At 38.0% G+C, this 25,302-nt stretch overlaps 1 protein-coding gene and 1 non-coding gene across 2 annotated transcripts; both read left to right on the top strand.

The window, feature by feature from the left end:
- The first annotated feature begins 110 nt into the window (after positions 1-110).
- LOC101310170 lies at positions 111-3,853 on the top strand. The gene is made up of 7 exons (XM_004289347.1): positions 111-1,074; positions 1,331-1,585; positions 1,691-1,908; positions 2,063-2,130; positions 2,289-2,439; positions 2,875-3,162; positions 3,821-3,853. Exons 1-7 carry the CDS (start codon positions 111-113, stop codon positions 3,851-3,853), a joined length of 1,977 nt encoding a protein of 658 aa, XP_004289395.1.
- Positions 3,854-7,445: 3,592 nt separating this feature from the next.
- LOC101310258 lies at positions 7,446-10,617 on the top strand. The gene is made up of 4 exons (XR_183751.1): positions 7,446-7,512; positions 7,611-7,705; positions 8,521-8,631; positions 9,633-10,617. It is a non-coding gene; the product is annotated as an uncharacterized LOC101310258 (transcript).
- Positions 10,618-25,302: the final 14,685 nt, after the last annotated feature.

Below are 25,302 nucleotides of genomic sequence, written 5' to 3'. Positions count from 1 at the left end.
TATATGTCTTAATGTGTTTGAGTAAATTGTTTAGTATGAAGTTGTTTATGTATGTACCTACAAATAGTTTTAATATATATAGCTAATAATTTTTTTCTGGTTTATAGAATATGGATAAAACATGGATGAAGGTTGATAGGAGATCACTACAATTCGACTTAGGATTTAACCAGTTTCTTAAGGTTGCATTGGATAATGCTAGGAACCCCAATAATATACCTTGTCCTTGCTTAAAGTGCTGTAACAACCGATTTGGTAATATACAGTTCATTAAGGATCATGTCTATTTCAATGGTATAATGCAAAACTATGCTAGTTGGAAATGGCGTGGAGAATGTTCTTATGCTGCCAGACATTGTTTGAGTGAGGGTTCTGAAACAGTAGAGCAGATTCCTGATTTAGGAGGAAATGAAGATGTAGGTGTGCTCAGTGATGAAGATCACGAGATTTCTCCAGACTCGAATGAGTTTATGCAGTTCGTAGAGGATGGAGATAAGCCTCTATATCCTGGTTGTACCAAGTCAACCAAGATGAATGGTTTGGTACAAACATTCAATCTGAAAGCAAAACACGGATTGTCCGATTCTTGCTATACATACATTTTAATATTGTTCCATACCCTGCTTCCTGATGGGAATGAAGTACCAGGGTCTGTCAATTTGGCTAAGAAAACTCTTTCCGCATTAGGGATGAAGTACGAGAAGATTGATGCTTGTCCAAATGACTGCATCTTGTATAGAGACCTGAATGTTGATGCTAAAAAATGTCCATCTTGTAATGCATCAAGGTGGAAACTAGCGAAGGACGGATCTGAGAAAGTAGGGGTGCTGACGAAGACATTGTGGTACTTTCCACTCATCCCAAGGTTTAGAAGGATGTTCCAATCGACAGTTTCTGCTAAGGAACTTACCTGGCATGCCAGGGGTAGAAAGAAAGATGGAATGATGAGACATTCGGCAGATTCTCCAACTTGGAAAATGGTAGACACAAATTGGCCAGATTTTGGTATAGAACCTAAGAACCTTAGACTAGCATTGTCCTTAGATAGGTTTAACCCATATGGTGCAGTAAGCAGTAAATACTCTTGTTGGCCAGTGATACTGATCACATATAACCTTCCTCCGTGGTTATGCATGAAGAGGAAGTACATGATGCTAACTTTGTTAATTTCGGGACCTAAGTAGCCCGAAAATGACATTGATGTCTATTTGCAGCCTTTAGTGGATGATTTGAAGTTTTGTGGGATGGGATTGAACAAGTGTACGATTCAGTAAGAGTAGAGTACTTTAAGCTGAAAGTGTATTGTTGTGGACTATAAATGATTTTCCAGCCTATGGGAACTTATCAGGGTGCGTTGTGAAAGGATACAATGCGTGTCCAATCTGTGTTGATCAGACCAAACCTTATCGGTTGAAACACTCGAAGAAATTGGTATTTCTGAGGAATCGAAGACAACTGCCACGACATCATCCTTACCGAAAGCAAGCTTCTGCTTTCGATAACACTGTAGAAAAAGATGACGCTTCTACACCATTAACAGGAGAGGAGACATTTGCAAGAGTTCAAGGGATGCCTAAAGCAAGTGGTAAGGGAAACGCTCCTGCCCCTTATAAGGGTCTTCCAGAAAATAGGTCGTGCTAGAAGAAAAATTCTGTTTTCTATGAACTTGATTACTGGAAGTTTCTTCCAGTAAGACAAAATCTTGATGTCATGCACATTGAGAAGAACTGTTGTGATGCTATTCTTGGCACGTTGTTGAACATTCCGGGGAAGACTAAGGATGGGGTTGCTGCTAGATTGGATATGGTTGATATGGGGATACACACTAATTTGAAGCCTACAGCTGGTGTAAAAAGAGACAAGTTGCCTTTGGCTAGTTGGAACTTGTTTGTAGATGAGAGAAAGATCGTATGCAATTCATTTTTCCATATGAAGGGTCCTTCCCGGTTTTCATCTAATATACGGAACTTGGTGTCTGTAAATGATTTAAAACTTGGCAATCTTAAGTCACATGATTGCTATGTTATAATGCAATTGCTTCTCCCTGTTGCAATACGTTCAGTTTTGGAAAAACCTGTTTGGTATGCGATTATTCACTTCTGTCTATTCTTCAAAGCGATTTGCAGTGAAGTAATCGATGTTTCCATACTTAAAAAAATGCAAGCAGATCTGATCGATACCATTTACTTGCTTGAGAAGTTTTTTCCACCGTCATTCTTTGATATAATGATTCACCTAACAGTCCATCTTGTTAGAGAAGTGTAGTTGTGTGGTCCGGTGTTTTTTAGATGGATGTATCCCTTTGAGAGGTACATGAAAGTGTTTAAAGGAATGGTGCACAATCGAACATTTCCTGAGGGTTGCATCGCAGAGTGTTACATTGTTGAAGAAGCAGTTGAATTTTTGGAGGAACATATGCTTCTTGAAGATGCTACCACTGTTGGGATCCCTAAAAGTAGCAAACCTGGACTGTTAAATGGCTGATAAGCTGTAAGAGCTTATCAGCCCCTAAAATTGTCACGGCTAATGGGAAACTACTAGATATCGCTCATTTATGTAAATTGTAGAACTGTGAAGATGTGCAACCATATTTCAAGTAAGTAATTTTACTTTAATATGATTTTCTTGTCCAAATATTATATTCAAACAACTGATTTGCTTTATTTTCCTCAAATGCAGGGAGCATATGGAGTTTTTAGAGTTAAGTTTCCCATACAACATAAATAATCCTAAGTGGATGAAGATAAATAGAACCAAACATTTCTTGATTGGTTCAAGAAGAGGGTAAGCAGCTTATTTATATGACTTTAGAATTATTAAAGTCTTTGGTATCCTATTGTGTGGTGTCTATTTTAACGCATATGGTTATTTCAGGTTGCAAATGAAATTAGAATTGCCGATAATGAAGTTCCTGAAACCATTAGGTGGCTGGCTGGTGGACCAAATAAGGAGGTTCCTACTTTCCGTGGTTACCACGTGAATGGGGTTGATTTTAACACTATGGAGCGGGACAGTAAGAGATCAGTTCAAAACAGTGGCGTCTTTTTGGTTGTCGATGCAATGCAAGTTGGTAGTGCAAAGGATAAAAGGCCTACAACTGTGGACATGGACTTTTACGGCCGAATCCAACAGATTTGGGAGGTGGACTACTATAAGTTTAGGGTACCACTATTCTTGTGTGATTAGGTGGAGTCATCTAAGGGTGTCAAAGTGGACGAACTTGAGTTTACTTTGGTTAAACTGAGGGCATTTAAATGATCCATTTGTCTTGGCTACCCATGTGAAACAAATTTTTTACATAGAAGACCCCCTTGATGCTGAATGGTTAGTGGTAGTAAGGTGCCCAGATAAAGACTTTAAAGGTGGTGGTGGTGATGATGAAGTTGCTGCTGATGATGATTATTATTATGATGAGGATGACAATATTGTAGTGGAGCAACATCCATATATTCCCATAATGCCACTGGTTGAGAGCTTTGACGATGTAGTTGGTGATGAGCCTAGCTTATACGCTAGACCATGAGATGAAGGAATCTGGGTTGATAAGTGACATTATGGTCGACATTTGTAGTTGGATTTTGGCATTATGATTATATGATCCATTTAGCTATTTTACGGCCGTATTTAGCGAGATGATCATATATTTGTAGTTGGTGCATGTTTAATTTTAGTTGTATTGGATTCTGGATTTATGTATTCATTTCATGTTTAACTATTGGTTGCGTTATATCTTATTTGACTTTGCTTGCACTCTTACATATGAATTCATGTTTTACGACTGTTAAAATGTAACTAACTAGTTTTTGTTTATTTATTTCAGATAAAAGATGAGACCGTCTACTTCAGCAACTGAACGTGCGAGAGCCATAACATTAAGAATGAAGGATGTGGCCATGAAAAGATCAAGATCTAAGTATGCATTCCCCATTAAGTCCTCATCCCAACATCTGTCCCCCGTTAAGACTGCATCAAAGGCTGCCTCCTTAAAGAAGCGTACGAGTCCCTCCCCGAAGAAGCGTAAAGCTGGATCAGATGCTGCCTCCCCGAAAAAGCGTAAGGGTGGATCAAGAGCAAGAAAAACTGCCTCCCCAAAGAAGCGTACATCAAGGAGGCTGAATGTGACCAAGTCTGTGAGCAAGTCATCAAACAACTCTCAACAAGCTCAAAGTGATGATGCTGCTCAAGAGGAGAAAAACTTAACCGGTGGGTTAAAGCTGCTCAAGCGTGGAATGGTAACCATGGCTCAGGTTACCACCACAATTATCCGTGGACAGCGGATAGTCGTCCAATTAACTGCAAATGGTGAACCAATTGGTAAGGAGGCAGGAAACATGCAGTTCTTCATTGGAGTATTGGCACGTACAAAGATCCTAATCTCAATCCCTGATTGGAGAGACGTAGATGAGGATGAAAAGCAGAAGATTTGGGAATCTGTACAAGTAATTGACTAGTTGTATTTATATATGTTTGCTAACTTCAAATGAGTAGTTTAATTTTGTAAGTGTGTTACTTACAACAAATATCGTGTTTGTGTAGGAAGCATTTGTTGTGCCTAAAAAGCTTAGGAAGAGTGTAATTGCATTTGCAACAACTAAATGGAGAGATTTCAAAAGCAGGTTGACGTTAAAGTACATCATGCGTTACATGAATGACCTGGATCTCCTAGAATTTCCTCCAGACAATTACCGATTCATAACAAAGGATGTTTGGCAAGAGTTTGTCGCCGACAGGCTTTTAGCTTGTCACCGATAGGTCATAGTTATTTTGGTTTTGGCATGTCTAATTTTACTGAAGTATCATTTGAGCGGTTATGTAATTTAAGCTTGGCTTAATTTGCAGGAACTACACAATGAACAAGTTGAAAAGCGAAAGAAAAACAAATACAATCATCGTTTGTCACGCAAAGGATATCGTGGAATGAGGGCAGAAATTGTTAGTTTTATTTGATAAACTCACTAAATTTATTGAAAAGAGTTCAGTTTTAAATGCTTCTTGCTTTTCACTTACTATGTGTTTATCTGTGCTACAACTTTGTCCCCAGAAGAACTTGAGGAACTCGGTAGATACATCTACTGGATCAAGGCAAGGCAAGACAAAGATGGGAAATTCTTAGATGTTGCAGTGGAGGAAGCAGTTGAACGAATTGTGAGTATTTATAAGACAACAAGTTAATTAGAATTTACACCATGACAAGTACATTGATTTCATTGTTATCAGCAGTTTAATTTAAATTTCGACTGGTTGGTGTAGGTGAACCTACAGAAGATGGAGGCTGAAGGGAAATTCAAGTCGCAAGGGACCAAGGATGTGTTAACTGAAGCATTGGGTAATCCGGAGCATAGAGGTAGGGTTAGAGGGGTTGGTGGAAATGTGAAGCCTGAGACTTATTTCGACTTGCCAAGGCAACAAAGGGGGAGGAAGAAAGTGTCGGAGGAGGAGAGAGAGAGTCTATTTGCTAAAGAAAAAGCAAAGTGGGAGAAGGAAATGAAGAAAAAACAGGCTGAGGTATTTGTTGAGGCTGAAGCTAAGTGGGAGAAGAAGTTTGCGATGCTAGAAGCAAAGCTTGAAGGAAAGTTATTGGCTTCTGAATCCCACAAACTGTTACAGCAGTTAATAATGACGTTGGTTTAGGATAAGGGAGTTGTTCTAGGCCTTGGGAGCGGGGTAACCATTCTGGTTGTCAAGCTGTGAAGAAGAGGTTGGTTTTAGGCGGCTGCACTAATGGTAAAGATGTTGCTGAGGAAGAGCTGCAGCCTGTTGATGGTAAAGAGGCTGTTTTAGAAAATTAGTAGCCCACTGATGGAAGGGATGGGTCGATATTGGAAGATGTCACTGCACCAAAGGAATCAACCAATGCTGAAGGGGTAAATATTAAACTTGACTATTTCATTTTTAGAGATTGATATAGTTTTTAGGATATATAACTGTATACCATTAATTTGTTAATGGTGTAGGTTCAAAAAGGTCAGCTTGATTGCAAATTGGCCGTTGACATGGTGGAAAACATTGTAGCTTCTGGACGTATTGTTGATGGAGACCTTGATCAAATAAGCAAACAATCCATGACATTCCTTTTGGAGCTGAAAATGTTTGAGTCTCTATTATTGTTCCAATCATTGGTCATCATTTGCTGCCGTATCTTATAAAAGATGAGATAATGACTGTGAAGGATGCCCTTGGGTCTATTGTTGCTTGGCCAAGGAATCTCGTTATTGAGGCTACAGTTGACGTGGAGGTAGTCCTTAACTGCTTCTAGTTGTTTATGATAATTTTAGAAATATGGTTTAATCATACTTCTTGCTTCATAAAGTTTTCTAAGACAAATATGCAGGACAAAGCAAAACCAAAGACTATAGTTACTACGAGGAGACGGACGAGACAACAAGCATCGCTAAAGGATCATGATGACGAAGATTTGGAACACCTACCACCGAATCTCCCGCGGCAATTACTATACTTGTGCACTTGGGCAAATACTGAATTACGTAATAGAGCCACCATCTTCACAACTTTTCCTGCTGAAATATTTGGTCATCCAACAAAGACAGTTATCTTTAGAAAGGACGTTCATGCCATGGCACACATGACAGAATTAACATCCAGCTGCATCATATTTTACATTAGATAATTAATGTAACACATTAGGACATAGCTGTTAAATTTTTTAACATGTTTCTTATTTGCTATTTCTAAGTCTGCTTTCATGTTGTCAATATATATGTCTATGTAGCTACCTCAATGAGGTTTTGAAGAAGTCCCAGATGACTGACATGGTTGGCTTCGTCGACCCCAATCACACTGGTGCACTTGGATGTGGAACTCCAACTGAACGCTCTAAGAATTTAATGAATCGTTTTAAAGATGGGACCAGCGATCAGATTTATTTGGTGCCTCATAACTCAAGGTATGTGTGAGACCCCGTAGAATTAAAGTACGTTGGTACTTGGAAGATTTGGAGAAAACGATTTGGGAATCTTATTGTACTAAAGCAAGTGACTTCTGATGAAAATAAAGTTAGAAGCCTTCATCAGTCAGAGAGGTTTCCTTGCTATCAATTTATTTTAGTCTCTTTCTTTTAAGGATTAAGCTTGTTTAGTACACATGTTGCTAGACCATTAGACTGGTCAAACTGAATGAAAAGGGAAGAAGGGTGATATAAGTTAGAGACACGCGTCCTTCACCCGTGAGAAACCGCCTCTGTCCTTTGGACCTTCTCTCCTTTGTTCTCTACACTAATCAAATTTTTCCTCTTTGGTGAAGCAATCTTTCAGTAGCCAAAGTGACACACAACATAGCCAAATTTGTCTGGTTAATCAGTTCTGAACTGAGAGAAAGTTGCAAGATGAGAATCCCTTGTGAACTTGTTCCTGTCAGCCAATTTCGACGGCTGAAAACTGCCGCTTCTGCTCTTCAGATGACCACGACTTCCTCATGAAAGTTTCTGGAAATCGGGTCTACTATGCTGTGCTAAAATTTGACGATGATCCAGCGGTTAGATTGTCCTCAATTAAGGTAAAGCCATCTGCTGTTCAGGGAAGAATCCTGTTTTGATATATAGTTCCGGTTCCGATTATAATTCGAGTTTATGTTCCTTTCTCCTACAAATTCAGTTTCTCCTTGATATGGGTCATGTTTCCTCATCGGTGTTGAGTTGATATCATGAAGTTTTCATCTCCTTGAGTTTATACTATTGATTCGGCAATTGGTAAGTTTTGGCTCAATCTATTGAATCTCATCCTTTCTAGTTCAATCTTCATATAGAATCTTAAGTTTTGTGATCATAAACATACCCTTTTGCATCTGCTAAACTTGGTCCCTTCAAGTAATCTGATATCAAACCCTTGTTAAGGTTTATTCATCCTTAGTGTTCATTCATATCAAAACCTTACCTTCTAGACTTGTACTTATCAAACCCATATGGCTCTTGAATGAGTTTATGCTGAGACTTTAATTCATAGAATTTGATTTGTCAAGCATTCCTCTCCAACTTGTTTGGTGTCTACCGGAGTCATAGTGACATTTTGACAGATTTTATGAGTTGATAGAATGCTGCTGGAAATTTTAAGAAAACTGAGCAATTCGGTCTGTTGTCATCCATCTTTTCCCATATTTCCTGAACTCCGATTTGCTTGAAATTTTAGTATGTTGTACCTTAACATGTTACCTTTTAATCTGCTAAGTTTCATACTTATTGGTCAAGAACTGAGTTCTTAATGATTTTGCAAATCTGAGCAGCTCCTTCATTCTCATATTTGTTCTTGTTCACTTGGTTCCAATCTTGTCTTGTGAGCCCTCAATATTCTCATATTTGTTCTTGTTCACTTGGTTCCAATCTTGTCTTGTGAGTCCTCAATTGTAAGAGCTGTGTGATAGTCATCTGAAACCTCACTTTAATCCTAGCTCTTGATGTGTACTCGTTTCTAGTCCTTGTGAGTGACGTAAGTGTTTAGACAAGACATTGGAAACCTTTACACAGAAAATGGTACTTGAAGTGACAATCTGTGATGTATGTTATATTAGGATTTAGGCAAGTTGTGGGCTACTAACAATGAAGGACGAGGCTGCTATCGATGAAGGAGTAGTATTGGAGTATTATGTACGTTGCTATCAAGCCGTTGCTAAATAATTGAGGTACGGAGGCTTCACCCTGGTTAGTGTTTTATACACTGCTTTATGATTTGAAAAATGGATTTATGATTTAATGCTTAAGTTTATGAGATGATTTGAGAGTGAGCGTGGCATAGCGACTTCCTTGGGTTTCGATCCCCTAAACCTCCGGAGGGGCTGTACGGACTGGAGAATGTCTAACATCCTTTGAGGTGTGGCATTGCTCCTATGCGGTATGGCGTAAATGGACACTCTCGCTACTCTTCACCAGTTGTTGAGGACAAAGATCTTCGGTGAAGAGGTAGTTGGCTAAATATAGACCGGTCATCAGGTTTGGATTTTTACCCGGGTACTCTGGAATTTTCAGTTGGTTTTACATTGAAAAATATTATTTCGATTTATTTACTTTTTACTCAACTGGCGCCTATTATTATTACTATTTGGATTTCAAACCTAGTTAGGGTTGATGCTTGAGCAGCAAGGACGAAAGCTCACCCCTACTATAATTGGTCTTGCAAGTACTGTGCATGAGAGGAGGACTTCGGGACCGAGCTGGGTGCTACGTTCATAATTATTTGCCTTGATATATTTGGCTCGATTTGTGTTTACTTTTACAGATTTTTTATTGTTTAATTGTGTTAACTTATAAATGTGGTATCTTGCTGGTTCTGTTTGGTCTCTCTTTAATTGTTTTGTTTGGAACACACTTTTGGAGTTGCTATAGTTATAACGTCATTTAATAAACAAGGATGAAGTGTTCAATGTTTTCACCTCATTTTAGACGCTACGCTTTCCGCCACTCTTGCTATTTCTAAAGTTTCGGTTTTTAGTACAAAAAAAAAAAATTGCCTTGCGTCTCTTTAGGTCATGAGTCTAAAGGTTCGCGGCACTGTAACGTATCCAATTTGGAGAGGTGCAAATTGGGGCGTTACAGTATGCATTAGATATGTAATGGAAAAATATATACATGTATAAACTGCTTTATGAGACTGATACATTCTGTTTTGTTTGTGGCATATATACAGTAATCATTGGACCTTATCGGTAGTGGATCCGCACCGAAAGAAGGTTTACTGGTTGGATCCGTTAAAGAGGCGACTATCAACTACTAGTGAATGGCAAGATGTTGTTGACAAGTAAGTTTTGTGGACTATAAAAATCCCTTTTAATTTTTTGTGAAATGATGTTGTGGACAATATATATACATGAAATCCATGAGTTCTTTAGTCTAAAATGATGAGTGTCCGAGTTGTTAGCTTTTGGTTATGAATGAGATACTACAGAATGAATATATATGTGCCTAAGCTGTCAGCTCTGCGTTATATGTATGAGATATTTCTGGCCAATTCACTACGTTTTCACCTTATGCTGTTAAACCTGATCAGAGAAACCACTACCACCTTTCAAGTATTTTTTCAGCCAATTCTCCTCTCTTGTAAACTCTTTTCTCCAAAACAGATATTCACCCTCGCTATGCTTTCTGCTGTTTTTAACTTTGTATTGAAGTGGTTGGTAAGGCTAATGAGAAAGTGAAAACAATATCAAAACTGCAAAATGAGAGATGTAAAGGGATGAGGGGAGCCGATAAAAGTTTAGAAGTAATGGTATTCAACTATACATTTTTTCCATTTTGCTGCATGGTGTAATCTTTTGATAATAAAAATAAATGGTTGGACTTTGTTTCCGATCGGGCAAGAAATGACGTCCCTCTTTGATATTCTAATGCAATATCCTATGATAATGTTAGTTATGTTTAAGGAAATTATGTTTCCGTCCTTCTGTTATGTGTCTTGCCCTAATACACGTAGGATTGACTAATCCGGTTTCCTTATTAGAATAGATTTCAGTTGCTAGAATGTCTAGATTCTTCGGGAGACTCTATGTAATGCCTATAAATAGGCATTTATATCAATGAATGAGTAGACCTTTATTCTCGTTATCTTTTCTCCTTCAACACGTTATCAGCACTGTGCTCTAACTCGAGCTTGATAACGAAAACCCTAGAAACCTAAAAAAAAAAAAGCGCTAAAATTTTTCGCTACCGTACCCAATCGATCTTAACCTGGGCACCCATAAATTTGCTCTGGGCACCCACCTTCCCTGAGTGACGTCGGCGACCTCCACCCGGCAACCACATCATCTCGGTCGAAGGCCAGAAGCCTTGCGCACCGCCTCCGGCCTCGACCCAATCTCCGAACACTGGACTGGTGCACCTACAAATCTCCCTTCTCTTCCGGCGTAAACCATCGAGCCCAAGCTCCGAAAGCTTCTCAATAGCCATCGATAACCTAGCCACAACCGAGCTGCTCCGACTTGCCTCTGATCCGGCCATAGCTAGCCTCGCTAGCATCTGCCCTAGTCCGGCGCCGCATATGCTCCTCCGCAGCTCGCCCGTACGACTAGCCCAGCCCAGATCTGACGAGCGCTGCCTTTTCCAGCACTGCCTGACAACTCCCGAAGACGAACCCCCGAGCATCACAGTATCACACACACAACAGCAGACAGTGCAACTTCGATGCCGTGCTTTCGATCCCAATCCGGCGCCGCCATCCTAGCTCTCCGGCCTGTCGACCTGCGCTCGCCACCAACTCGGATTCGAAGATCTGACCCGCTCTGTCTCTCATAACTGAATATACTAGGGGCAAAACGGTAAATTTGTCCCTCCGGTTTTCATGAAATTTTTTGCGCGACGGATCGCGATGGAATTACAAGAGTAACTTCTGCACGCACGTAGAAGTACACATGAAAATGGCAAGGGCAACTTCTGTTAAACGCAGTTTATTTGACAAACTAGCAAGTAAGCTTTTATAAAAGTTACCGTTTTTGAATTTTAATTTCATAGTCGGGCTTCGTAGCCTTCTTCTACATCCCACATTTCTTTATAACGTGGGACGATATTGAGGGATTGGGACCCCTCATATCAAAGTTGAAATTTGTGACGGTTTGACAAGTCACGGTATTACGACGCAATATTGTCGTGGTTAAAAAGGGGACAAACATCGATTTGCGACATAAATAGTTGTGGTTAACATCGGTTAGTGACGAAAATTGTCACGGTTAATATCGATTTGTGACGGAATTTGTCACGGTTCACATCGAATTGAGTTACCATAAATCATGGTCTTGACCCAATTACTTGGAATTAATTACCGTATATCGATAATAGTTAATCTTCCATTTTCTTGTTTGAAATAATTGACCGAAACATAAGCCCTAAATTTGACATAATAAAAAAAAAAGTGACGAATTTCATGTCACACGTTCTAAAAAAAGAGGGGGAGGCAATGTCTCGAACCCCACATGTCATATAAAGATTGGGCTAGTAAAAGAAAAATCATGTTATTGATGTGGTTATACATCGGTTCACTAATTGCAAACAAAACAATAATATGGTCAATGTATACAAGAAATATATGGAGTTCTTGAAACAAGAAGCTCACTATATGGAAGAAGATGAGAACATTATTCTCACAGTTATGGATTTTTAAAGCAAAATGTACATTGCGGAAGATATGAAGCACATGACTTCGGTTTAATAGTCTAAGTGACTATAAAATCCGTTTATTTTTTCAAGTTTTGTGAAGGCATACACCTCACATATTTGACTAGAGTTACTTAGTCCTTATATTTTGAATTAAATTCATGATCAAGACCTCGATGCAAGGTTGGCATATATATTCGAATTTTGTCTTGCACATATGGTTCGATCTACATAAGCTATATGTAGCTATATGTAATGCAATATATCGCATTACAATATGACACTACATTGGACTACATTGGATTACATTGGACCACTAGTTATTATAAGGTGGCGTTTCTAAAGGCTAAATATCATGATGTAGCGAAATGCACATCGGTTTTGGATCAAAAGAGGATTTGTCAAGTGTGGCACAATGCACACCTATACAATTGCAAAGACATTACAAACAAGAGTAGTCTTCTACACTCTTGAGCGGATTCATAATTGCAAAAAGAAAATTGCGTTACGCTAAATGTCATCCAAAATTGGATGTTGAAAAATCCTCTTCTTTCTCTACAAGATCCAACAGTGGGCCGTGGGTGCTCACGACCAATTTTGCCAAGTTTTGGCATGTTTTTAAGCCTTGTTTTGTCCATCTTCGAAGTATTCTACGTCATGTAACCCACTCTAAAGGATTCTAATACCTTTTTTTAATATTGTTAATATATTTCGGTTTCTATGTCTTAACATAAGACTGTTGTTTCTACATTCTGGTGTATGAATGTGTTGTAGCGAGATTGAGTGCTTAGCTTATTGCAAGGAATAGATAATTATTTATGGATTTGGTGTTTTATAAATCCGTTGTGACTATGATGACTAGATCATCACAAATAATCAGAGCAGATTAATGCTCAAGTTTCAATGCCTAATGGCGTTATGATTCAAGTCACATATGCTATTTATGCATAAGAAAACAATCGAACCGTGCTATGACTTAATGGTATATTCACGCCAACGTTTATCACCTATAAACACATTGTGAGAATTGATGAGAATTTCTTATGTATCACTATAATGAATGCGCAACATTTATGAGTCACTAAGATTCGGTTAATTGAATCGGTTATTGTCACCAATGATGAGAATGGAGACATCGACTCATGTAAGCTTTAACATAAATCGTCCGGGACAATTTTGGACGTGTTTTGATGATCCGTATACTAAAGAGTAAAGATTCTCACGGACATCCTTTCTTTTGAGCAAAGTAACCATTGAGATCAAAGATCACCAAAGTAGCTATGAGCAATACTCACGGCCTATGGATGGCATTAAAGCCATTCGCGTCATTCTCCTATACAATGGAGGCATTACTCATGCTTTCATAAGCAAATATGATGCAAAAAAACCTCCTATGATCTCACATTGGCCATGCTCGTTACTTTGTTTTGTAAAGCCTATTCTTTAGCAAAAATTAGGAGTGACACCCTCCTACACTAAAGACAATGAAATGTAGTGACTAGCATATAAACAAGATGCTAAGTCGTTGTTCACTATAGACATTAATTACAATGTTTACGAGTGATTCTACAAGATTGATACATAAGATGTTGTCCTAGATGGCTTCTCATTGTTCACTTTGAGGCATAATAATGCTATATATGGTGATGTTCACAATGGTTCAACTCAAGCCATAACAATTGGATGTTATGGGGAACCTTAAAAATGATTGAAAAGTTGACAAAACCTAGAATTTCCCGTTTTTCAGCTTGCGGACCAGTCATTTTGAGGACCGGTTCATCAACTTTTAAACCGGTTCTTGAGGTTCTGTTTATGGTCACTGATTCCTAACATCCAAGCCTACCTATTCTCAAAATTTGGTGGTATTTGGAGACCTGGAAGGTGGTGAACCGCTCAATATAAGTGTTCACGGATGTCCAGCGACTTCGACGGCCGGTTCGGCACTTTTCCGTCCGGTTCCGTCATTGATTCTGGCGGTTTTGCAATCCTAACGCCCATGTCTACCTGCATACAAAATTTGGTAGCGTTTGGAGCTCTGGAAAATAGTGAATCGTTAAAGGAAGTGTATAACGAAGGTCCAGTGATGCCGGCGGTCAGTTCAACCGGTTTTCTTTTTGACCGGTCCCGACGGTGAGGCCAGCGGTTTTTTGGACTTGTAAGACCAACGACTACGGGTTGTAGCAGGGTCATAGTTTTACTTATTCATCTTTGCCCACCGTCATTCAAATCTTTATGTTACGGTTGTAACGGTATGCATATTTGTTAACAGATTGAGTTAACGTTTTGCAATTTATATAGTCCACATGTTGTATGTGCCAAATTGCGCCTCCACAAGCGCATAATGATGGGTTATTTGATGAATATTATCTTTGAATAAGACATGAGCTTCTGACTATAGTCCGCTTATTTAAGAACTTTGACAGGCGATCTCTTTTATGTCACTTTGATAAGCCAGTTTTCCCGTCGTTAGGGGGAGATAAGAACAAGAATGTTCAAGTAGAACGACTTGGAATTGTCATGGTTTGTTCCTACTGTGTCTCATCAAGTTCCCTAAAGTGACGAGATCACATATGCATGCTGCAAACATGCCTGCAAAGATTGATGTTTAGATAAAGACATGTTGATGTCTGGATAAGAGGACATGTCGTCACCCATAGATGGTCGCATGGTGACACCACAAATGTGGTAGATGGTGTCGCTAGGCCGTGGCTCCCATGGTTTAGGGGGAGGCCACTTGGTTTGATACATACTCGCCAAGGAAGAATGCGAATTTGGCACAACTTGATCATTTGATCAATGATAGTCATTCGTCAGTTATTTCTGGATTATGGTCATCATTGGGGGACGCCTCAATGTCAATACCAATCCATATAGAGATCTCTACACTTAGAAATTACACCGGTGTACATGATGACGTGGTTTAATGAGTTTGATATCGAACCATACTTCGTTGAGAAAATACCAACGTTGTAGATTGGCCTAAATGGAAAGATGCGATCCAGTTTAAACAAAGAGAGAGTGCTTTGGTTAGGTGACGCCGACACCCCAAGTGGAAACTCTATCAGTTATGTCTTTGTTAGAAAGCGTAGTGAGAAAAAGAGTTTAGACTCACCTTCTGGCGCAAGGTCTCTCACAAACGTCCTGGAATCGACTACGATGAGATATACTCTCGTAATGGATGTCATTGCACTCCACTACCTTGTCAGTTTGGTAGTTTCCGAAAAAACTGAACATGCAGCTTGTGGTCACAACTTATCTCTGTTGGGAACTAAGAGATGTACATAAAGATCTTGAATAGATTGGTTTTCACCCAAATCAAGTGGCTCCTGACCACGAAGCATGTTTGAATGGTATTTGTTAAGTATCAACTTGATTAGGGAAGGGATATAAAGAATTATGCCTATTTGTGTGTAAATTCTGGATGAATCGTGATGAACTCTTGTTAAACTAAGAGATGCCACTGATCCAAAATTAAGAATGAAAGGATCTTGGGAATACTTGGTCTCGAAAGTCAGAACCGTTATTGATGATGCTTATTCATCTGTCGGCTTAAGGCAATCTAAAGGACGATGAAGTTATGCCTATATGTATCCCTTGATCGGTCAAAGTCTTGAGAAGACTCGTTTTGTCTGTATGACGAAGATGTCTTAGGAGAAATTCTCCATCTAAGTACGGTAGCACATTCATGTACTTGTTACAATATGCTCGACTCGACATCTCATTCATTATAAACTTGTAAGGCCAAGTTCTCCTTAGTCTTTCGACTCTCTTCCTAGCGGTCGAGCATATTCGCTCCCTCTTAGATGAGTGTGAAGGAATATCAAGGTAGTGGCCGGATGCGCCCACGCAACGCCAATGCAATGGCAGTGATTCCTTCTATGAAAGGTTCAGGCTTATTCATCCCTACAAAAAGACACATCAAATACGAAATCAGAATCTGCCCAGTTTCATAGGTCAACTTCCACGAGACCTACAGGATAGCCCACTCGTTGGAAAATGGTGAAATTGGTATCATTGGAAAGGTCTATGTGTCTACTTTCCAGGGACACCAACCATTTGATCACATCTGTCATATTGAGTGAGTTATGGCTATTTTCGTAAAGTAGGACGGATCTGTCCGAGAATCTGCTTTTGCAGAACAGTCAACTTCGACAGAGCTTTGTGATCAGCTCAAGATGAACTAGGTTATGGACCTTGTATGGTTGGAAAGCTATGTGTATCTTGTTTCCAGAACTTTATACGGTTCGTCGATACCTATTGTATCGAAGAAGTTATGACTGTTTAAGTAAACAAAGGTCATGTCATGCGCAAATCTGATTTTCAATGCGAACTTATGTTTTGAGTTGTTAGGCAACCTTCTCCTTGAAGATCAAAGTAATGCTAAGCATAGCAAGTCTGATCTAAGCATATTGTGGCTGGATTTAATGACTAAATTGTTGCCCAACTCTACTTTTGAAGTATGTGAAGTGCATTGGCTTGCGCCGTTTATCTGTACTCCGAGATTGAGTTACCAATCAAGGGGAGTCATTATGTAGACATCAGGGGGAGTCTGCATGCATCACATGTTATCTTCAATTGTAGTTGGTGCGTTGTGCTCTTTTTCCCTTCGACCAAGTCTTTTGTTTTACCCATGAGGTTTTTGGTTTATTGGCAAGGTTTTTACCGAGGCAACACCATAAGCACCGTGACGTATTAGGGATGCAACACAAAGGGGAGTGTTTAAGGAAATTATGTTTCCGTCCTTCAGTTATGTGTCTTTCCCTAATACACGTAAGATTGGCTAATCCGGTTTCCTTATTAGAATAGATTTCAGTTGATAAAACTTCTAGATCCTTCGGGAGACTCTATGTAATGCCTATAAATAAGCATTTCTATCAATGAATGAGTAGACCATTATTCTCGTTATCTTTTCTCCTTCAACAAGTTAATCATTTATTATCATGTAATAAGATTTTGTATAACCTATGTACATTTGAATCATGTCATATGTCATTATGTAAGTTCATTATGTTGCAAAGCTGCCTAGAAATTTAAAACCCGTTGTAGATAATACTTGTATACATGACATAACATGCCAAATTATAATCCTATTTCCATACCTAACATGGTGTACAAATGTGTATTTTTTCTTTCTTATTCTTAATCTTCTACAGAAGAATACAATACAATTCTCAATAGATGTTCACAAGTTCACATGACCCATTAAAACTACTTGTTCCTTGTGACCCTTTTATAATAGTCACCGTTAACGACCTTGTACCATTTCCACGCGTTTAATCAGTTTACATATGTTTTATGTTCTGTTGGCAATCTTGAAGTGGCATCAAGTTTTACTATGCACAAAAGATGAAGAAATCTTCAAGAGTATCAGTTGAATGGATCCCCCTTCTTGTAAGTGTTGGAACATGTTCCATATGATTCTCAATCAAGCTTTGCACACTAACTGATTCTAATTTGTGATGATTATCTTTTGCAGGGCATTTCAGAGCAAAAAGATGGAAAGACTTGTGCATATTTGGTCATGCGTTACATAAAGGATATTATTGCAGACAAGGATTTGGAGTTTGCTACTACTATATGTGCTTTTGATGCTAAAGTATTTATATTAGACTTCATTTACATGTTTGACTTGAAGTTTTTCGTATCATAAGCTTAGTGGTTGCTTTATATTTGTAGTGGAAAACTAAGCAGGGTTTGCGTTACACACCGGAGCAAATTGATGAAGTTCGGGCTGAATGGGCAAAACAAGTTCTAATGTTTAAGGTTTAGGGTATGGAACTAACATTGCTAGGAGCAGACTCGTTAATTTTTTGTGCAAGTTGAACCCATTGTATATGCATGCATATATAGGGCTACTAGTTAGGTAGGCGGTTTTCAACTAACAATATATGATCGACTTTTGGTTTTTATATATGATCGATCATTTTAGCACTCTAGCTGGCTAGCATGTTAGTTACTTTGTAGCTAGGTTTCTGGTACCTGTTTTAGCTAGCTTGTTGTGAACAATATGAAACTAGCTGTGATCACTGTGGTTTTTGTTGTGAACAATATGGAACTAGTTGTGGTTCTGCTATGATTTGAAGGATGATGTTGAATTGGTTACCATGTTGATATTATATATGTGGCTTTAATTTGTTGGTTTCTAGGTTTTCTTGTATGGTTTTTTGTGCTCATGAATAGGTTTATATAAATACAATTTGAAAGAAAGGTCTATATGTAATATCAGCATCACAGATGACAGCTGAAACCAAATCAAATTTGTTGTCGTCATACAGAAGAAGAGTCGATCATAATGTGTCATGGTTCACAACATCAGACGACATAATATTGTCGTTCATAACAATTCAAACGATAGACAAAATAACTTGTTACACAATTAATCGACATATAATTGTCTTCTGATATTGATACGGACGATAGACGAGTAAACACATCCGTCATTAACGTATACAAAAAAGAGCTATCTGTCGTCTGAATCGTCAAACCCCACAAACCAAATATTTATACGACAAAAATGTGACTTATGATCTGATCTCAAACGAGAGACATGTGCAGAATTTTGAGGTTTTAAACTATCATAACGACAGAAAAGCAGAGTAGTACTAGAATACAAACGACGGATAAATTAATAGGGTAGATAAAAAAGCCATTTCAACGTCATATAAGTGACGTTAGAATAAACTGGAGACGACAGACGAATGCAATTATTTGCTGATTAATTCTTCTTTCAACGACAGTTCTCTGTTGTTGTAACGATTTCTAACGACAGATTCATTTTTTGTGTTACGAACCTGGATTCATAAAGACGACATACAGTATGTCGTATAACCATCCTCAGACGACAGATTATGCCTGTCGACTGAATCGTTATTAGATGGTAACTCGATAGACGACACGCAAAAAAGTAATCAGACGACGAGCATTGCCCGTCGTCTGAAGACAAAATTGGATGATTTGATCGTACCATGCAAATATAAGAAAACGAAATGTATTATCCGAAATCTTTAATTGATGCTGGCTATCGCTTTATCAGTTTAGTTTCTTCAGTTACAAGTTAAATTCGCTTTTAGTCTTCAGATGTTTCCAGATCAGTTTCGAAGTATATATTAAGATATATTATGCAATGCCCGATTTTTTTACAGAAAAGGAATTAATGTGTTTCTATTGGCCAAGAAATAAGCATATATATGGGGTTGGATACGTACGTCGAGCTTGAATATATCCATGCATAATGTCTCATGGAGATAATTGCAGGTTAAAAAGATGATGGAATATGCAATTATAGATGATTGCAAACATGTAATACATGTTTGCAACATATATACATGTTTGTAATTATATATGTTTGCCAAAACATAACTACATGGAACTCCTGCACTCTCAAACAATTTGCAACTACACGAAGCAAAATCTTTTGATTTATCATACATGATGACCCGGGCTCTTCCATCTTCATGATCCTTACATGTAACCTTAAGGATGCACTTATTTTCATCCTCTGATTTGACCTCTAGATTGTAGTTGTAGATTTCCCATAGCTGATCTTGAAATTTATAATAGTACTTCTGTGTATAAATATCAACCATTTGTTTTTCCATCTTAATGGGACACTTAAATCTAGGCTTCTCATTGATGTCAATATGATCCACAATCAACTCCTCATGTCGTTTATGTACCATACCCCTATTGAACTGAACCATGAAGACCATTAAAGAATTTTTATCCTTAAAGAATGAGTGTGCACTTTCTGCTCGTTAACTGCTTGACATACCAGCTGAGAAAACATGGTTCATATAGGCTGGTACCCATCTAAACCGAATTTCATAAATTAATTGCAGCCAATTATGCCCACTTAATCCACTCTCTGCAAGAACGGATCTCCACTTGAATTCAAACTCCTCTTCATTCTTAGATGAGTATATACACTTTCTAAAGTCATCATAGTGATCTCTGTATTTGATTGCATCATCAAGCTTCTTAGAAAACTTTCTCAAGATATGCCAGCTACAATATCTATGAAATGTGTCTAGGAGGACTTCTGAAATAGCTTTCTTCATGGTTGGATCTTGATCTGTAATAATCATTTTAGGAGCACCACCTGGCATAGCATTCAAAAATTCTTTCAACAACCACACAAATGAATACACTACCAAGACAAGTACTTTAGCCGACGACAAAGTTTCTTCGGCCTGTTAGCTTAATTCGTCGACTAAGATTTTGTCGGGAAAAGGTCGTCGGCGATGACTTTAGCCGACGAAAAAAGAAGACGTCGTCGGCTATAGTCCCACAATTTAGCCGACGAAAAACATGTCGTCGGTTTTTTTCCCAGACTTTAGCCGACGAAACAATAAGATATTCGTCGGCTAAAGTGTGTAATAAAAATTAAAAAAATAACTATAGCCGACGAAACATGTCATATTTCGTCGGCTAAACCTTATAAAAAAAATTAAAAAATACTATAGCCAACGAATATAGTATTTAAATATCGTCGGCAAAAGTTGCTGTTTTTTGAAAAAAAAAACTGCAGAAACTTTCGGCCACCTCCAATCACCACAAAAATTTGACAGAATCTTCCTCTCAACATTTCGAACAACTTTCTAGAAGAAGTCGAAGCCCAAATCTAAGACTAAACAGGTCAATTGAATCAAAATATAAAAATCCCTAATTTTAAACCCTAAAAAGTTTAAATCTTCGATTCTCCTCACAGACACCGAATCGAGCTACCAAATTCTAGAGGAATGTAGTACTAATCAAACTAAACTTATCCATATACAGAACTCACCAAATGGTGACATGAGGAAGGAGAAATTTGATCGACACCGAATCCGAACCAGAGGAGTTTTGGAGCTCGATTTATCCCTCACGGCGGCGTCACTCAATGCACCACCTGTCCAGCAATGAAGTAGAGACGACGGCGAAGCTTTTGGAACAAGTGTGGCGGTCTTCGGTTGCTTGACGGCGGAGCTAGGCCGAGAAGAAAATCCGGAACTTTTTCTAATTTTCTGACTTCTTACCATCCACCTCCGGTAAAACTCCTATATAAAAAACTTTACCCGACGAAATTCTTTATTTTCGTCGGCTAAACTCTTTTGAAAATTTTTGACAATAGCCGACGAGATTTTGAATATTTTCGTCGGCTAAAGTCTTTTGAAAATTTTCCTTCAAATTTGGTTTACCGCTAAAAAAATTTTGACTTTAGCCGACGACTTTTTTAATATCTCGTCGGCTAAAGTCTATAAATTCACGAAAACGCTCATATCTCCCTCTATATTACGTAGTTTGATCAAACCTTCCACACGAAAAACTTTCACGTAGATGAGACGCAACTGCCTATATAAAAATTTTGAGACATTTACCTTCCGACGATAGGGCTCCCCATAGGGAATAATAACAGTAAATAGGGTTGACCGCTACTATCGGCACCGAGACGTTACCCGATTTATTTGATTTTTGAACCATAGCAGTATTTCACCATTCTGAACACATCTTATTTCACGAGATTTTTGATAATTTTGCTTCCTATGTAGAGTTGGTTCACAAAGTTGTATAACCTACTAAACAAGTTATACAACATTTGTAGACACGTTGTGATTCCAATGACTAAAATTCACAAACCAAAATTCGATCGTCAGATATGATCATTATGATGAAAGATGTCTATAGTAAAAAATTCAACTGGATCCGACAACGTTAAGGGCTCGATCAAAACGGTCAACCCTAATCCATCGTCACTTATCACACAAAAACGCTCATATCTCTCTCTATATTACATAGTTTGGTAGTTTGGTCAAACCTTCCACATGAAAAACTCTCACGTAGATGAGACGCAACTGCCCATATAAAATTTTTTAGACATTTACATTCTGACGATAAGGCTCCCCATAGGGAATAATAACAGTAAATAGGGTTGACCGCTACTATCGGCACCGAGACGTTACCCAGTTTACGTGATTTTTGAACCATAGCCATATTTCATCATTCTGAACACATCTTATTTCACAACATTTTTGATAATTTTGCTTCCTATGTTGTATAACCTACTAAACAAGTTATACAACATTAGTAGACACGTGATTCCGATGACTAAAATTCACAAACCAAAATTCGACCGTCAGATATGATCATTATGACGAAAGATGTCTATGGTAAAAAATTCAACTGGATTCGACAACGTTAAGGGCTCGATCGAAACGGTCAACTCTAATCGGAAATATGAAAATTGCATTTTGAAGCCCTTAACGGACTCGGATGGCCAAAAAGGCCCATATGTCATGGCAAAGCGATGAGTTTGACTCTTAGGGTCGTTAAGCTTCCGGAAAGGTATCACAATAGTCAATCGGACACCGAACGCCAAATCTACAGCATACCGGGTTTCGACTGTTTTACATCAGAGACGTTACCCGATTTACGTGATTTTTGAACCATAGCCGTATTTCACCATTCTGAACACGTCTTATTTCATGAGATTTTTGTTAATTTTGCTTCTATGTAGAGTTGGTTCACAAAGTTGTGTATTTGTTTAAAACCTACTATGCAAGTTATACAACATTTTTTTATTGTTTTTCTTTTAGCCGACGACTTTTTTCTATAATAGCCGATGAGATTTTTTTTCGTCTACTAAAATACTTTAGCCGACGAGTAAAAACTTTGGCAGACGAAATTTTTATAGTGTAGCCGACGAAAAAATTTCTTCAGCCGATGAAAATTTAAATTAGCCGACGAAAGCCGACGAAGGAAAATTTCGTCGGCTAACGTGGACTTTAGCCGACGAAAAAATAATTCGTCGGCCTGGTTTTTTTATTTCCATCGGCTAAAGCTTTTCTTCTGGTAGTGATATGTAGTCTCATCACTTAAGAATGCAACTCCAAATACAACAATCTGACCATGATTATTAATCCCCATCAATGGTGCATAAATCAAACTATACCCGATTGGTTTAGTATGTAGTGTCAAAGATAATGACTCACCATAAAACTTGTACGACTGTCTTGAAATTGCATCAGCTTGAAAACAATGAGTAATCTTATTCTCAGCATCAGCCTTTATTGTGAAACAAAAGCCTGAATTTTTTTCTTGCTCGAGTAATAGATAGTCATGCAACATTTCTCTATCATGCCTTTTTTTTCTCTTTACACTTATCCCTTTCACAATTGTACAAATCTTGCTGTCTACAACCAATGTACTGAAAACCTCTTACTTGAACTCCAAGAATGTCAAATTGCTTGCATGGGGGTATGTTTACCATGGATAGTTGTTCCCATAATGATCGCTGAGTTTTAGTAAACCCACGATTAGACTTTACTAAGTGGATTTTTCTTGGACTTGTCATAGGATGAGTGTGACCTTCATCAAATATTGTAACTACAAATCCATCAGACTTTACTCTCACAACTATCATTCTTGCTTTACAGTCCTCCCTTACTACACCCCGGATCCTTTTCTCATCACCAACCAATTCACTCAGACCGTATCCTTGTCTATTGCAATAAAACTTTCAACTTATAAACTCAGTAGTTTTTTTGCTCCTCCTACTAGAACCAAGTCGTACAATAAACCCAGCTACAGATGCATATTTTTTATAAAAATTATGTGCCTCTTCCCATGTTGTAAATTGCTGACCTTTGAAGGGCTTAAGCTCATTTCTTACTTAAGAATAGAAAGCTGAAGTAGAGATATTTTCTTGTGACGGATGGACAACTTGAATAGGATCAATTTCTGGTTCCTCAGCGACAAGGATCTCATTAATCTCTAATTCCATAAGTACTAACATCTCAGTAGTTTCAATTTTCATAAGGTCTGTCGATGTCATGTCAACTGCCGTTTCTTGAACATCAACAATAATACAGAAGTTAGAGCTTGAAAATCGAAGACAATGAAAATCATACACAGTTCTAAAATATGCAATTATAGAATATGTCAAACAAATTTTTCTTATATATTCATGTATGCAGTTGATTAATGTATTGCATTGTGTGTCTTCATTATATTTTCTATTGTCATACTGACGTTAAACCTCATCAAAACAACCAAATATATAATTGGTTAAAAAGGAATCAGAAAGCAATGACAAACTCACAGACTTACCAAACACACAAAATTTAGAACACTCACAACAACAACAATATCTATAAAGCAACCAAATCGAATTAATTGGTTCTTTGTACATATCGATCAGTAATGATCAAATTTAGTGAAGCTAAGAGTTGTGTTGTGATGACATTAAGGGTAACAAAACTGAATTGTTATCACGAATGTTTGCTTTATTCTATTGTCATGGAATGATATAATCAACTCACTATTCTTTTTCAGTTTAGTCAAGTTGAAGACCATTCTTCACCCATGCTTATTTGAACAATCAAAAACATCATAAACCCAAAGCTCATATAAACGAAATTGGAAAGAAATTTATTAAGAGCAGAAGATCGTCATACCTTTTTAACTTGGAAGTAAAAGCAAACCATAGATGATTATCGAGCTTTCTCTCTTTTGACCGGTTTCTCTTGATCTTTCTCTCTGTGAGTGGCTCCTCGAGCTTCTCTTACTTTCGTTTCGCGGTCTTTTCATCATGAGCGACAAAGAAGGAAGAGATCGATGAGTTTGAGAATTGGGAAACGGAAGAGTCACGCACAAGTTGGGTTAACTCGGGGTAGAACTGGGTTTATTAACTTGACTTGATCTGAGCCGTTGCAGCTCATTAAAACAGATCGGACGGCAGAGAGTGTGTCCCTCATATAAACCCAAAAAATAGGATCTCTCATTAGAAGGGGGCTAATATACATACATATACATATATATTTATATATGTATGTGTGTACACATAAAATTTTCTATGTGATTTAATGGTGATAGACATAGAACATGACTATCTAACTGGGGAACTGAAATACAAATTGAGCGCTGAACTAATCTTTAATTGTTACTATTGTTCGTTTAGTTTCACCAACTATTATTTGTATTTCCTGTTCACTATTGCTTAAAAAATAAAAAAATATGTTCATCACGCTATCATTAGCTGGTTTTGCACTGAAATACAAACTACGCATTGAACTAGGCTTTCATTGATACTGTTTCTTTTTTCACCAGGTATTAGTTGTACATCCTATTTTGCTATTGCTTCAAAGCTAAAAATACATTCATAACTCAAACTCGCAATACACAAGTATTCAATTGCATAAAAAAAAGGCACCCCAGTTGAAAACCTTCACATTAGATTG

The sequence above is a fragment of the Fragaria vesca genome, linkage group LG1 (genome assembly GCF_000184155.1).
Source record: "Fragaria vesca subsp. vesca linkage group LG1, FraVesHawaii_1.0, whole genome shotgun sequence".
Lineage (NCBI taxonomy): Eukaryota > Viridiplantae > Streptophyta > Magnoliopsida > Rosales > Rosaceae > Fragaria > Fragaria vesca.
This window is presented reverse-complemented; position numbering and strand designations above follow the sequence as displayed.